General features: G+C 36.7%; 3 protein-coding genes across 9 annotated transcripts; 2 read left to right on the plus strand and 1 right to left on the minus strand.

The window, feature by feature from the left end:
* Positions 1 to 47: 47 nt before the first annotated feature.
* LOC116427333 (protein FAN) lies at positions 48 to 5090 on the plus strand. 3 transcript variants are annotated; one of them, XM_076370209.1, is made up of 17 exons: positions 48 to 175; positions 417 to 918; positions 1102 to 1335; positions 1408 to 1606; positions 1680 to 1865; positions 1936 to 2007; positions 2078 to 2286; positions 2358 to 2520; positions 2585 to 2739; positions 3000 to 3178; positions 3240 to 3371; positions 3445 to 3648; positions 3708 to 3984; positions 4065 to 4295; positions 4386 to 4474; positions 4544 to 4795; positions 4888 to 5090. In XM_076370209.1, exons 2-17 carry the CDS (start codon positions 905 to 907, stop codon positions 4983 to 4985), a joined length of 2694 nt encoding a protein of 897 aa, XP_076226324.1. In that variant the 5' UTR covers positions 48 to 175; positions 417 to 904; the 3' UTR covers positions 4986 to 5090. The 3 variants fall into 3 exon arrangements, with proteins under 3 accessions (XP_076226324.1, XP_031833417.1, XP_031833418.1); XM_031977557.2 differs by lacking the exon at positions 48 to 175 and having other exon boundaries at positions 451 to 918; positions 3445 to 3612; positions 3690 to 3984; XM_031977558.2 differs by lacking the exons at positions 48 to 175; positions 417 to 918; positions 1408 to 1606 and having other exon boundaries at positions 1193 to 1335.
* Positions 5091 to 5732: 642 nt separating this feature from the next.
* Bmcp (uncoupling protein Bmcp mitochondrial) lies at positions 5733 to 8854 on the minus strand. Of its 5 annotated transcripts, none has more exons than XM_031977566.2 (9): positions 8671 to 8854; positions 8400 to 8577; positions 8072 to 8159; positions 7844 to 7991; positions 7498 to 7774; positions 7313 to 7431; positions 6160 to 6220; positions 6036 to 6098; positions 5733 to 5961 (listed from the first exon to the last, which is right to left on the minus strand). In XM_031977566.2, the coding sequence occupies exons 3-9, from the start codon at positions 8142 to 8144 to the stop codon at positions 5833 to 5835; spliced, it is 870 nt and encodes a 289-aa protein (XP_031833426.1). In that variant the 5' UTR covers positions 8145 to 8159; positions 8400 to 8577; positions 8671 to 8854; the 3' UTR covers positions 5733 to 5832. The 5 variants fall into 5 exon arrangements, with proteins under 5 accessions (XP_031833426.1, XP_031833427.1, XP_031833428.1 ...); XM_031977567.2 differs by having other exon boundaries at positions 8072 to 8271; XM_031977568.2 differs by having other exon boundaries at positions 8400 to 8591.
* A 518-nt stretch (positions 8855 to 9372) lies between these two features.
* tous (testes of unusual size) lies at positions 9373 to 13346 on the plus strand. Its single transcript, XM_031977498.2, has 4 exons — positions 9373 to 9626; positions 9689 to 11198; positions 11273 to 11446; positions 11582 to 13346. Exons 1-4 carry the CDS (start codon positions 9427 to 9429, stop codon positions 13343 to 13345), a joined length of 3648 nt encoding a protein of 1215 aa, XP_031833358.1. The 5' UTR covers positions 9373 to 9426; the 3' UTR covers position 13346.
* Positions 13347 to 13386: the final 40 nt, after the last annotated feature.

Here is a 13386-nt window from a genome sequence, read left to right on the forward strand (position 1 = left end):
TTTAAAAGTCAGTGGTACTCAACCATCAACGACTTTTCTGTCTCAACTGAATGTAAAGACGGTTTCATAACTCACGTGTATTTCTGTGGAATATCTTTGGAGGATTGATTCTACACGTTACATCAACGAAAGATGTTTTCGCATATACATGTTTTATATTTTTAATATGACAAGTGTAAGTCGAAAATTATTTTCATCGGACCATGGGTAAAAAAGAAGAATTCTTCTATCGTTAGACTTATATCTTATACAAAGAATCCTGTGAATGTTATGCTGGAAACGGGACTGATACTTAAAAGCAAAAGTTATTGGTAGACTATGGATATTTATAATTTTATTGTGTATCAAAATTAAGAAAAAAAAATTATGAACTGAAAAGTTCAATGAAAATTGAAAACATTTCATTTAATTTTCAGTATATTGACGCTATTAATAAAGAAAAACGAAATATTTTTTATTCTTCGTTTTTTAATAGTACGTTCATAAAAAACATAAATTTACATTTCTGCAATGAAGTTATCGGTGAAGGAATATTTCTTCCTCTCGATGATCATCTTACATAGATGTATTTTTCGAGGGAAATAATATATTAAAATTAATGCATAATAAAATATTGTGCACAAAAATATATCGAACAAGGAAAATCTAATTTTTTTCTCTTACACATTTTACAAGCAGAATTCCTTTTAATAGATCGTATATGTGCGTAGGTATATATATGTACCTACATACGCACTTATATACGCGATGATTCATTCCGTCGTTAACCTACAATAAAGTTTATATTATGCTTAAACATATTACTGAGGCATGATAACGTAAGTTTTAATACGGAGAGACATTATTTATTCGAATCACATGTAATGTTGATGATTAATTATAATTTATATTTGAATTCAAAGCAATGGAAAAAGAGAGGTATGTATCCTTTGTTTTGACAATTTATATGTATATTATTCATTTAATGCAGTTTACATACGAGTATAAAATGACAATGCGAAATTAATATTTGATCAGAGTTTATGAATATACATCATAAATTTGTGTATACGGTACGATTAATTGTTAATATATAGATTAATGTAATGCAATTTACGTTAGATTCACAATGCTCCTTTTGGAGCCAGGAGAGATATTTTTTGAAGATTATAGCGTTCTGATGAAAATGCTCGATGCTTCTTCTTTGGAGGAGCAAAAATGGATAGATGGAAGATTAAAATTATGTTCAAAGTCTTTAGTGTTTACAAATAAAGACATTAATCAACCTTTAATAAAAATACAACTAAAGGAAGTTATAGCTGTTGATCAATGCGATTCTAATAGCAGCATATCAAAGTAGGTATCTATTTATTAACTTATGAAAAGATATAACATGTGTAAACATATTTTCTTCTTTTTGTTTATAAGACACAGCAATGTATTATCGGTCCAATGTAAGCAATATGTGGAAATGTTGGAGAAAAATATACTCGCACCATATAAGTTTATTCACAAACATGTAACTTTATATTTTTACTTTAACTACGCAAAAATAGAAGATTGTCTTCCACAAATTTTGCAATTGCTTAGAGCTGCTACATTACCAACTGCAGAACAAAATGCTATGGTGTATTCAATAATTATTATTTCCATTATTTTGTATTAAAAATTAGAGTAACTAATACATTATTGTTTTATAGATTATGGCTATCGTGCACTCCAGACAATCCAGAGTCTCTTTCGACACATCCTGGTTAGAGGATCTGTATGAACAGGTCGTATTAGAAACTCAAGCAAATAAAGTACTACCGCTTGTCATAAATCCAGGAAGAATACTTTTAACAACTTCTAGAATTTATTTCCAACCTTACAACAACTTGGATCAAGTATGTAGCTCTGTAATAGTTGCAATAAATATTTATGCAGGTCACTGAAGTATCAATTTTATATCTTCAGCATCCAGTTCTAAAAATACAACTGAAGGATATTGTTAATATTATAAAGAGAAGATTTCTCTTAAGACAAGTTGTAAGTATTGATTCTGAATGTTTGCATATGTAATCACTGTCTTTGATGTGTATCATTTTACGTATTATAGGGACTCGAAATTAAGTGGACAAGGCAACCAGAAAATAAAGTAGAACATTTGTTTGTATCATTGAAAAATCAAAATGATAGGGATGAACTTTACACAAGTTTATTAAATCAACCAACAGTGTCTTTAGAAAGAATACCTCAGGACCAGATGACTATGAGATGGCAAAACGGTTCTTTATCAAATTATGATTATCTCTTGTACATTAACAGGTAATTTTTATACAAGAGTGTTAAGATAATAGCTTGTTTTGTCACATTTTGTAATAAATACATTTTTCCAGTTTAGCAGATAGAACTTTCCATGATCTAACTCAATATCCTGTAATGCCATGGATAATACAAGACTATATATCCTCTACATTGGACTTAAATGATTCTAATGTATACAGAGATCTTTCTAAACCTGTCGGCGCACTCGACTCTGACAGATTAGAAAGATTAAAGGTATGTAACTATTTTGAAATTGTTTATGTAGGCAAAGAAGAAGATAAGGGTAACTTAATTTTAGGAACGATACACGGAAATGTCGGAACCAAAGTTTTTATATGGTTCGCATTACAGTGCACCTGGCTTTGTATTATTTTATTTAGTACGAAAATACCCACAGTATATGTTGTGTCTACAAAACGGCAGATTTGATCACCCAGATAGAATGTTCAATAGGTATGTATCTTTTATAAAATACGCATATCGCAATAATATCGAACACTTAAGGATTCAATTATCTAAATACTGAAGGATTACGTTTTGTACTAAATTTAAAGCGAAGTTTTAATAAATGTATATGAATGTAATTTTGTATCGCACAGACAAGGCAAAATTTAATGGTAATCACTTCTTACACTGTAAAAGTACATAATGACTCTGTCGACTCTGCAGAATCGATTTTTTGTTTCACTCTTACCAACAAAAACACCTAACAGTGTAGCTGACGTATGGAAAAATGTTTTGGTGAACATGTCTGACTTTAAAGAACTGGTCCCGGAGTTTTATGACACAAACAATGGTGGTGATTTTTTAGTGAATAGTTATAGCATCGATTTTGGCTATCGTTACAATGGTACAAAAATAGGAGATGTAGAATTACCACCATGGGCAAAAGGTATATTGTACATTTAAATTTGAATTAACGGTTACATGGAACAATTATCGTGATATTTTAGGACCAGCACATTTTGTACAAATATTAAGAAACGCATTAGAAAGTGATTATGTATCCGAAAATCTTCATCATTGGATCGATTTAATATTCGGGTACAAACAAAGGGGAACTGAAGCTGTGAAAGCAGACAATGGTAAATTAATATTTAAATTCAGAACTGTTTTACCGCCCTCCCCCCGTTTTACCGCTTTACTGCTTTATTACAGTGTTCTTTCATTTATGCTATGAGGGAGCTGTAGATTTGGATACTATTCGAGATGCCAACGACAGGCATGGCTTAGAAGTACAAATTATGGAATTCGGTCAAATACCGAAACAAATATTTACTTTGCCTCATCCTAAACGTTCTGTTTCACTGATGGATAAATTATACGGTGAAACTGTTTTAATGTCTTCTAAATGTGGGGCAGGTATGCTGCATTTTACTGTTATTTATTTATCAAATAAAAAGAATTACAATTTCTTCCAGGAAATGAAAGTCTCGGTGAGAAGGCGTTTGAATTGCGTCAATTAATGACATTCCAATCTCATAAAGAAAGTGTAAGCAGTATAATAGTGATGAACGCGGAAAAAATTGATGAAGTCGCGTCAGTGGGGCAAGATGGGAACCTTAAATTGTACAGTATAAAAACGAAAAAGTTAACGCGTAGCGTAGCTTTATCGATGCTACCACTTTCTTCTTGCATATCATACTACCCGACCTCTCGTCGTAATATATTAGTTGTGGGCTCTTGGGATAATTCATTGTAAGCATTAAACATAAATATTGATATTTGCTTACCAACAGTTAGAACTATTCCGTCAGATGATTGTATTTAATTTTCAGGATATTTTACGACGTTGAATTCGGTAGAGTAATAGATATATTGCCAGGACATGAAGATGCAGTTTCTTGTTTAACTATAAGTCCTTCTCGTCGGATTATTATATCTGGTTCGTGGGACTGTACGGCGAAAGTTTGGCAAAGTTATATTTCTGGGAAAAAAATAAAACCAGCAGAATACCTTATTGCACAGTTAGATCACGACTCTAAAGTGACTTGTATCAATATCTCAAAGTAAAATCTTTTATCTAATATATAATTTATAAAAATATTTAGTATGTAAGAAATTGACAGACGGAACAGTAATTACGAGAATTTTTATAGGGATGACACGTTATTGGCATCTGGTACAGAAGATGGAGAAATTTTTCTGTGGAATCTGGATACTTATAATTTACAGTTTACCGTGAAAGGTACAAAAGAAAGAGAAAAATGAATTTTTCTTATTTTTGTAACATGTAAATATGGGACTTTTTGTACAGGACATACCAGTAAAATAAACGCGATGATTTTTGATCAAGAAAGTAAAAGCGTGATATCATGCGCGGAAGATAAAGTATTGAATATAATTGATGTCCATACAAGTACACAGATTTATCGTACAACCATAGAATATGAACCTTTAACATTATCGTGGTTGGGAATATTTTTATTGGTAGGAGATAGCAATGGAAATATTAATATATGGCATCATCCAGATGCGATATTTATTTCACAAGTACACTGTCATGATGGTAAAATATATTTCACTTATATTTCTTTACATTGTACAATAATTTTGTTTAAATTAACTTGTTTTCTTAAACAATTGAAACATTATTTTCAGGACCAATTCATGCATTAGCAGTATCTGCGGAAAATAATGTAATTTTAACTGGTGGGAAGGACAGAAAAATAATTGTATGGGATTGCAAAATGTTATGATTTTCATATAATACTTGTTACGGTTGAAACGTTTGTCCACAAGGTTGACTGTGAATATTACATTGAAAACGTTTAACATGGAAACAATATAATAGATAAATTACATTTGAAACAATCATACAATATTCAATGGATAAATAGTGATAATGTTGGTTGATAATCTAATTATGTTGTGCAAGTTGTAAGATTTTAATAAGTTTTATTTTGTACTGTTGCATATTCCTGACAACTTGTTAAAATTTTAATCGTAACGTGTTCCATTTAATATGCTACTTTCCTTGTAAATCGTGCATTTCATTGTAAAGATTATTCTCCAATAAAGTGGTACACATTAAATAGTGCATATGTATCAGTGCAACGTGTGCTTTTGTGTACTTTTTACTTGTTCTCGAAGGTTTTATAAAAAAATTCAATCGAAACGTACACAGTAGAAAATTCGTACAATCTGTAAGTACTGGAAATATGAAAACTGAAATATGAAATGCAAACACAATATACATTCGCTATTTCCATCACTAGAGATTCAAATGTTGACTAGTATTATTGAGATACTAGGAAGAACATACATAGTCTTTTTATCAAGTACATTTATATTTTTAATTCACTTTCATTGGTTAGGTTTTTACCTCTATTGATAAAAATCCAGCTACTTTCTTTTTGTGTAATTTCTTTGTTTGTAATTACTTTCATATATTTAAGTATAAATATTCTAACGCTTATACAAATAAAGTTTGTAAACACAAAAAATTAAGTTACTTTCTGTTATTTTCAAAATTTAGTATATCTACACGAACATACGCATACACGCACACACATACATACTCCTTTTGCTTTATCTATTTAGCGATCAATGCGATTGGTCCAGGTGTTTCAATTGTTCGTAAGTTATAAAAAATATAATGTTCCATGGGCCCATTCTAAACCATGTAGGTATAAAACCTTTGTATAACGCTAGAAATCCTTCGTTTTTAAATGTCTATAAAAAGAAATGAATTTTATACTAATTCCGTAAGTACAGACGAAATCTCTAGTTGATATGTAATTACTTACCTGAACAAAACAGTCTATACTTCCACTGTAAATATGAGGCCTCCTTTGATTCATTAAACGCGTCTACAATAACATGATTACCTATTTAAAATATTTCGACGACGAAGGATTGTAATATACTTACACGAACAACGTCTATAGGAGTAGAAGCTACTGCACTTCCCATACTTGCTATGAAACTGGACCTAAAATGTACATACATTGATTATGTATACGTATATTTATGAACACAATGGTAAATTTTATATCCTATATCAAATTTCAATCTTAGATGTATTAATGTACATTTAAATGAATATTACGAACTATTTAAGAAAATCCTAATTCTTATTCCATCTTTGTAATCGTTTAGTGCAACCCTTATCCAGGCATTGTTTATTAAAATCGAATTGCGATGTCTAATGCAGTAAGGAAAAGTTATTTATACAGAAAATTTTGTTTCTCATTTTTAGATAGAGCAAAATTTCCAAGTAAAATGATAGAAAACTTGATAAAAGTCGAGTGAATGTAACAGTAAATTTAAGAAATATTAAGAAATATTAAGCAAAGAATTTAACGACGAAGAAATTTAAAGTTAATTTGATTGACAAATGCTAACCAAAACAATGTTCGTGAAGTAATTCAAGATGTTTAGTCATCTGGATAACAGTTTCAATGAATGTCATATGAAACAGGAATGTCAAACGTGACTTCCATTTTGTTTCTCTGGAGTCATCTCAATATCCATGTACTGCATGTGTCCATGTACACGACAGTGTGAAAGAACCTGGAAATAAAATTTTTCAGTTTTAGAAAAATATTACTTCCTTTCCACAAAAATTGATCACCAACACAGCATTTAATGAAGTTAGGTACTATTTCTGGGCCTAAATTCTTTTCTATAGAGTATTACCACTTTTTTTAAGGAAAAAAAGAGTAAACAATAATACCACAAACGATAAACAATACATTGTTATTGAGAACATTGTAAACTAAAATGTAAATTTAACTTAATTTCTTTAGATATACTCACATGACATCACATACTGTAAAAGAATGTTTCAAATGATTTTTACATTAATAATATCATTAATGTTAGTAGAATAGTATTATTATAATATTGAACATATTACAAGATGCAAACAGCCCGGATAAGGGTTAATTAATATTAGAATTGAAATATTATACAATAAATTTGGAGGTAAATGAAATTTACGAATACTTGAAACCAGTGAACGTCGAGTACAATTAATAAATTAGTATTAACATTACCGCATATGTTAGCATAACTTACTTACAGAAAATGATTAGTAACACTGTCTTCCAGAAGAGCCATTAGTTTATTTTTACTATAGTCGTATATAGGTAATTCTACAGCAGCTATAATTGCTGCCCTTTGCGCAGTGGGTCCTACACCCTATACAGAAAAGTATTAGTAGAAAATATTTTCCTGGCAAATATTCAATATAAATGCTCCACGTACCCTCCATAAACCATGTATACCTTCGTGTTGATATACATCTTTAAAACAACCGTACAACGATAAATTTGGATCGGAACCGGATTGCATGCGAACTTTTACTACATCGGTGGGATTAGCTATCGCGCTTGATATAGCACCTGCTAATGCGGCACATACAATATTTATAACAACTAAATCATCTGTTTTCCATTTATCCATGGCTGTTTGCTTTAACGAATAATAGGTGCCAAATTTGATAGTTCCATAAGTGGCTTGCCTTAGAATAGCCGAACTAATTCTGTATAATAAAATATGTTGCTAACAACGGATAATATTGTAAATTTTATAATCGTTCGATCATGCTTACCCAGAATATAAAGCTTTAAATCCTTCTTGTTTCGATATCTGTACCAGAGCATCCGTCATACCGGAATATCTTAAATGAGAATGTTTCTTGTCTAATTTCTGCCCTTGAATTTGTAAACGAGTCTTGGTTGTATCTAAAGGGAAGGTACCTAACGAGAAACGTTTTCATGAATACGATAAACATAAAAAATGGATTTTACTATGCATTGTAGAATCTAATGGTTTTTACCTAATTCTGCGATAATCGAAGCTATCCCTCCATAAACGAAAGGCCTCCAATCCTTCCAGTGACTTTCTCCCATTCTAACGTTTAGTATCTTACAGTAAGAAGAAGGGTTAATTAGAATTTATTACGAGAAAACCATTGAAAAGCGGTTAAACAAACGAATTCCATTTCGACTAATGTTAATGGAATTTTCGACGAGCCACCTAAGTACGTGTTACAAGAAAACGTATAAAATTGAATGTGCGTACTTTAGTTGCATCGATACGTCATTTTTTTCTATAATTATATCGCAACGATAATATTTTCAATAGCAGTAATTACAAACCAGTACCTGTAGGCGTAGGCGATACAATTTAAATCGATTTTTCAAAAGTTTACGACCAAGCAAGTGAAATAAATAATAAGTGCGAATCGTTGAATTTATGCTCCCACTTTTATTATAAAATCATTAATTTATACTCGATATGTAACTTGATTTTTGCATGATCCTTCAAATGTGTTAAAAGAATCTGTAACTCATATACTAAGAATACCAGCCAATCAATGTGAATTGGTTACAATAAAATATATAATATAGATTCCAAAGTTGCTCTATTAAATACCTTTTCATGGTGTAAATTGTATATTTCGTGGAAAAAAGGATATCTATAAGCGAACACTTTTATATAATAATCCGAAGAAATAATCGAAATCTCACATTTGATTTACACTTCGATGAAATACGCGAAGCAGGCCTGCGAACACTACGAGTACACCCAAATCTAATATAGCGTAGTCACAGACTTACGATCTCTACAGACGTCTCGTCTATTGGCATTTCATGCGAGCTGTTCTACAGTACCTTCAGTACCGACTAACGGTAACACCGACAACTCTTATTACCGACGGTGCTTTTACAGAAAAAATTCTCATAACTATGTAGTTCCATGTATTTCGATCAGATGGCAGCTCAGCCGAAAACTCATATTTTACAATTTATCGACTGTGGGTTTTCTACGGGTAAACGACAAAAACTATTTTCATTTTATAACTTTTTATATCGCTTTAATAAATATATACTTTTTAATTCCTCTCCTTTTCCATTCTTTCGATATTTCATACATTTATTTTTACACTGTACACGGTCTCAAGAGAGGCCTCGACGAACGATAAATAGAAATCCAAGGTTCGCTTCTTCGATAATTATTCGCACGATTGACGAGAAAGGTGCAAAGTAACGTTTATGCTTTCATTATCGATCATCAGTCCGAAAGATTCGTTACCATGGTAATGTCAGCGACGCGTAACAACACGTCGCACAGAGATCCTCGCGGACCGTCGTTTTATCGGTTAGCGGGAAAAGAAATAAACTGCCGAAGATGCCGGCTTCGTTGCAAGCCAGAATATTTTACGGTTTAAAGACTGACATAATCTCGAACGCTCATTACATTTCGGACGCGGAAATCTTATATCCTGCCGGTAACGTAATATCGCTTCATCAGATTCCGCAAGGTCGCCAACGATTGTTACGTTTGCCCGATAAACGTGAGATAAACATTATTTCCGTTACCCCTAATAAGTACGTCTGATCCGATTCGATAGCGTTATTCGGCAGAAAATCTCTGACTCTGTACGTTTCAGGAAATACGTGGCAACTTGCGAGGTCGGAGAAAGACCCACCATATCCGTATACGACGTTCAGACGCTGAAGAGGCGGAAGGTGCTCGGCATTCCCTACGAGGCACCCGAGGTCACTAAATTCACCTGCGCCGGGTTCAGTTTCGACAACAAGTACCTGGCAGCGGTGACGGGGGAGCCCGACCAGAAGATGCTCTACTACAATTGGGAGAGGGGCAAACTGGAGTCGAAGATCAAAGTAGGCACTCAGCAAACACCGCCTAACTCGGCGACCGTCGAGTTATTAGCTTGTAATCCGTCCGATGTAGGAGTAGTCGCGGTTGGGGGTTCGCGCGTCTTCAAGCTGTTGAGCCTGTCCGAGACCGTTTGGCGACCGTACGGATTCTCGAAAGCGGACAATATACTCGCGTGCTCCATGTGTTGGCTGAACTCTGACAGACTGTTGCTCGGGACCAAAGATGGTAGAATACTTTATTTGGAGAACGGCGACTTGAAAAACATTTACAAAGCCAGCGAGACCGCTTCTATGAATCTTCGAATACGCGAAGAGTACGTTGTACAAACGACCGGCTCGTTGACGGACGCCAAAGAGAATGCCGAATGGCCGAACAACGTTCGCTGCCTAACCGCTTTCCCGAAGGGGTTCGCGTTCGCTCACGGCTTCGGAACGGTCGTCCTCTTCGAGAGAGAAGGTTACCATAAATACGTGAAAAGGAACGTCTACGCGGTTCCCGCGCAATCATCGGAGCACGATCGTTACGATTTGTATCGAGTCAATAGCATAAGCGTCAACATCAGCTTCGATCATTTAGCGGTGACCACCGGTTGGCCCCAATTGTTTCAAGCGGCATTGTGGGGTCCGGACCTGAGCGCGGATCCCGAACCGCAGGAATTGGAGATCATGGGCCAAGCGTTGCATTACGGGCCTATCGGTAGTTTGTCGATGTGCGCTTGGAAATCGATCTTCATGACTTGCGGAGAGCTCGATCACAGCGCGAGGCTGTGGGACTTTGAGTCGGGAAATTTGATTTTGTGCAAACAATACACGGAACGTATCTGCGGGCTTTCCTTGCATCCCACTGGATTGTTCTGTTTAGTCGGCTTCAGCGACAAGCTACGCTTCCTCTCTATACTGATAGACGACTTATTAACCATGGAAGAATTTCCCATAAGATGCTGCAAGACCGTAACTTTCAGTCACGGCGGGCACTCGTTTGCCGCCGTCAACGAAAATATCGTGCAAGTTTACACGACCGTCGACTTTGCCCATCATTCGATTTTAAAAGGACACACCAGCAGAGTGAAAGCTTTACTGTGGTCGCGAACGGACACGAAATTGCTCACGTTGGGAAGCGAGGGCGCCATATATCAGTGGGATATCAATACTGGCGCACGTACGGCGGAGGTCATTCTGAAGAACTCGAGTTTGCACGATATCGCCCTGTCCGCTGACGAACAGGTCGCGTACTGTATCGGAGATGACAGCTTCGTACGCGAGATCAAGGAAAACGCGGTAATTCATTCACGGAAAGTACCTCCGTTCTCCTTCTCCGATCGTACGGTACAGCGTGGAACATTGTTTTTCAGGTAGCCCGGGAATACAATATTCCAGGGACGAGCATGAGCAATATGGTGTTAGGGAAACAGGATCAGGTCTTATTCGTGGTTTGCGCCGGCGGGAACATCTTATCGGTGAAATACCCTCTTCAAGAGCCGGTAGTCTATTCGGAATTCAACGTTCATTCCGTCCATGTTACGAAGGTACAGAAATACCGGGAGCGAGTCGCAACCGGAGATAGCGTTCGACGGTTTACGTTTAGCATAATACCACGATATTCGCTTTATAGGACTGGTTTGAACGTTCGCATGTGACGCGGTGCTGTTACGCTTTTGCAGATCGCACTTTCGTACAATCAGCAGTACTTAGTGTCGACGGGAATCGACGGTAGTTTATGTATCTGGAAACTGTACGATGCCGAGGGGAAGGGAAAGACGGGCAAAGAAGCAAAGTACACGAACGAAGTGTTGATCGGCAAAGGCGACTTGCTCGAGAAAATACAGACCGTACAGGACCTGAACGTCAGAATGAGGGAACGCGAGACCGAGCTCGCGTACAAGACGCGGCAAATCGAGCTGCAGCACAACGACAAGGTGCGGGATCTGCACAAAGGCTACTGCGAAGCGATCGAGGAGCTCCGGGATAAGATCGGCAAGCTGAAAGAGGATCACAGGAACGAGCTGAACATAATCAACGCGGAGATAGACACCATGAGGAAGGATCAGAAGGAGACGATCAAGCGGCTGGAAGTCGGCTACGACGCGAAACTGATCGCAGAGTACGACAAGTACTTGCAACTGGAGAACCACCTGAACGCCACGCGACAAGATTACGAGAAACGGCTCGAGGAACTCGAGAAACTCAAAGGGGATCAGCTGGAGAGCGCCACGGCGAAATACGAGGCCCTGTTGCACCAGGGGAAATTGCAACTGGAAGAAACGCAAGACGAAATGACGCATCAGGCGAGGATCCACGAAAAGATCGCGGCGCGGATAGAGGACGACGCGGATCAAGAGATACTCGAGTTAAGGACGAATTACGAGAACTTGTTGCGCGAACAGAAAGAGCTCAACTTGAAGCTGAAAGGAGAAGCTGGAATGATACGGAACAAATACATAGTCAGCGAGAAATCTGTGCAGGAGTTGAAGAGGCAAGTGCAACGCGTTCAGAGCGAGTACAGTTACTTTCAGACGTTCATTCGGGAACTCGAGAAGAACAAGCAGGAGCTGAAGCAAGAGATCGACGAGAGAGATCTGACGATTCAGGACAGAGAAAGCCAGATATACGAGCTGAAACGTTCGAACCAGGAGTTGGAGAAGTTCAAGTTCGTGCTCAATTATAAGATAACCGAGCTGAAGAACCAGATAGAACCGCGGGATCAAGAGATCATCGAGCTCAAGGACAAGATACGGGACATGGAGACGGAGCTGGTAAATCTCCATAAAACCAACGTCAGTTTGGAATTACAGTTGCACGAATTGAGGGAGAAACTGGCAGCCGCGAGGCGCGAACTGCAACGCGAGACGCACACGGGCAAAAGGTGTCGGCGACTCTTGAAAAGGATTCGCGTCGACTTGTTGGACGCGTCCGGGCTTGTGCAGCAGCCGCAGGCGTTGAAGAACGCCGTAACCAAATTGTATCACAAGTACAGTGCCAGCGACGATTTTTTGCGCAGTCGTAAAGCAGACTTTGACGCTCAATGCGAGTTCGCCAAGCAGAGGGATCATCTGGAAAGGACGATAGCTTCTCTCAGAAAGCAAGTTTTCCGAGATAAACCCGGCATAGGTCAGCAGATGGATAAAACGATAGAGGAGAATATCGCGTTGATCACCGAACTGAACGCTTTGAGGGAACAGCTGAAAGACGCGAGGAAACATATACTGCACATGGAATGTCTCCTCGGTCTGACCGGTAAAGAGATTACACCTTCGGAAGCGAAACAGAAGTTTCAGAATGCATGCTACGGGTACGAACAGTTGCGGAACAACTACAAAGTCGAGATGCGGGAGTGTCACGATATCATAGACGCGCTGAAGGATGATATGCTCAAATTGATAAACAAGTTACCCTGCGAGGAGAAAATAATTAAATCGAACTTTTAGCTAACAGATTCGTCTATTTTGAAACGATACATTATAAATAA

The sequence above is a fragment of the Nomia melanderi genome, chromosome 8 (assembly GCF_051020985.1).
Source record: "Nomia melanderi isolate GNS246 chromosome 8, iyNomMela1, whole genome shotgun sequence".
Classification (NCBI taxonomy): domain Eukaryota; kingdom Metazoa; phylum Arthropoda; class Insecta; order Hymenoptera; family Halictidae; genus Nomia; species Nomia melanderi.

Coding starts and splice junctions, on each gene's coding strand:
- LOC116427333 (XM_076370209.1), top strand. Junction 2,287..2,357: donor TATCTCTTGTACATTAACAG/GTAATTTTTATA, acceptor ACATTTTTCCAG/TTTAGCAGATAGAACTTTCC. Junction 2,740..2,999: donor CCAGATAGAATGTTCAATAG/GTATGTATCTTT, acceptor AACACCTAACAG/TGTAGCTGACGTATGGAAAA.
- Bmcp (XM_031977564.2), bottom strand. CDS start 8,144: ATGGGAGAAAGTCACTGGAAGGATTGGAGGCCTTTCGTTTATGGAGGG. Junction 7,432..7,497: donor GTATACATGGTTTATGGAGG/GTACGTGGAGCA, acceptor TTTTCTGTATAG/GGTGTAGGACCCACTGCGCA. Junction 5,962..6,035: donor GTATAGACTGTTTTGTTCAG/GTAAGTAATTAC, acceptor TTCTTTTTATAG/ACATTTAAAAACGAAGGATT.
- tous (XM_031977498.2), top strand. CDS start 9,427: ATGCCGGCTTCGTTGCAAGCCAGAATATTTTACGGTTTAAAGACTGAC. Junction 11,199..11,272: donor GCGAGATCAAGGAAAACGCG/GTAATTCATTCA, acceptor ATTGTTTTTCAG/GTAGCCCGGGAATACAATAT. Junction 11,447..11,581: donor ATTCCGTCCATGTTACGAAG/GTACAGAAATAC, acceptor ACGCTTTTGCAG/ATCGCACTTTCGTACAATCA.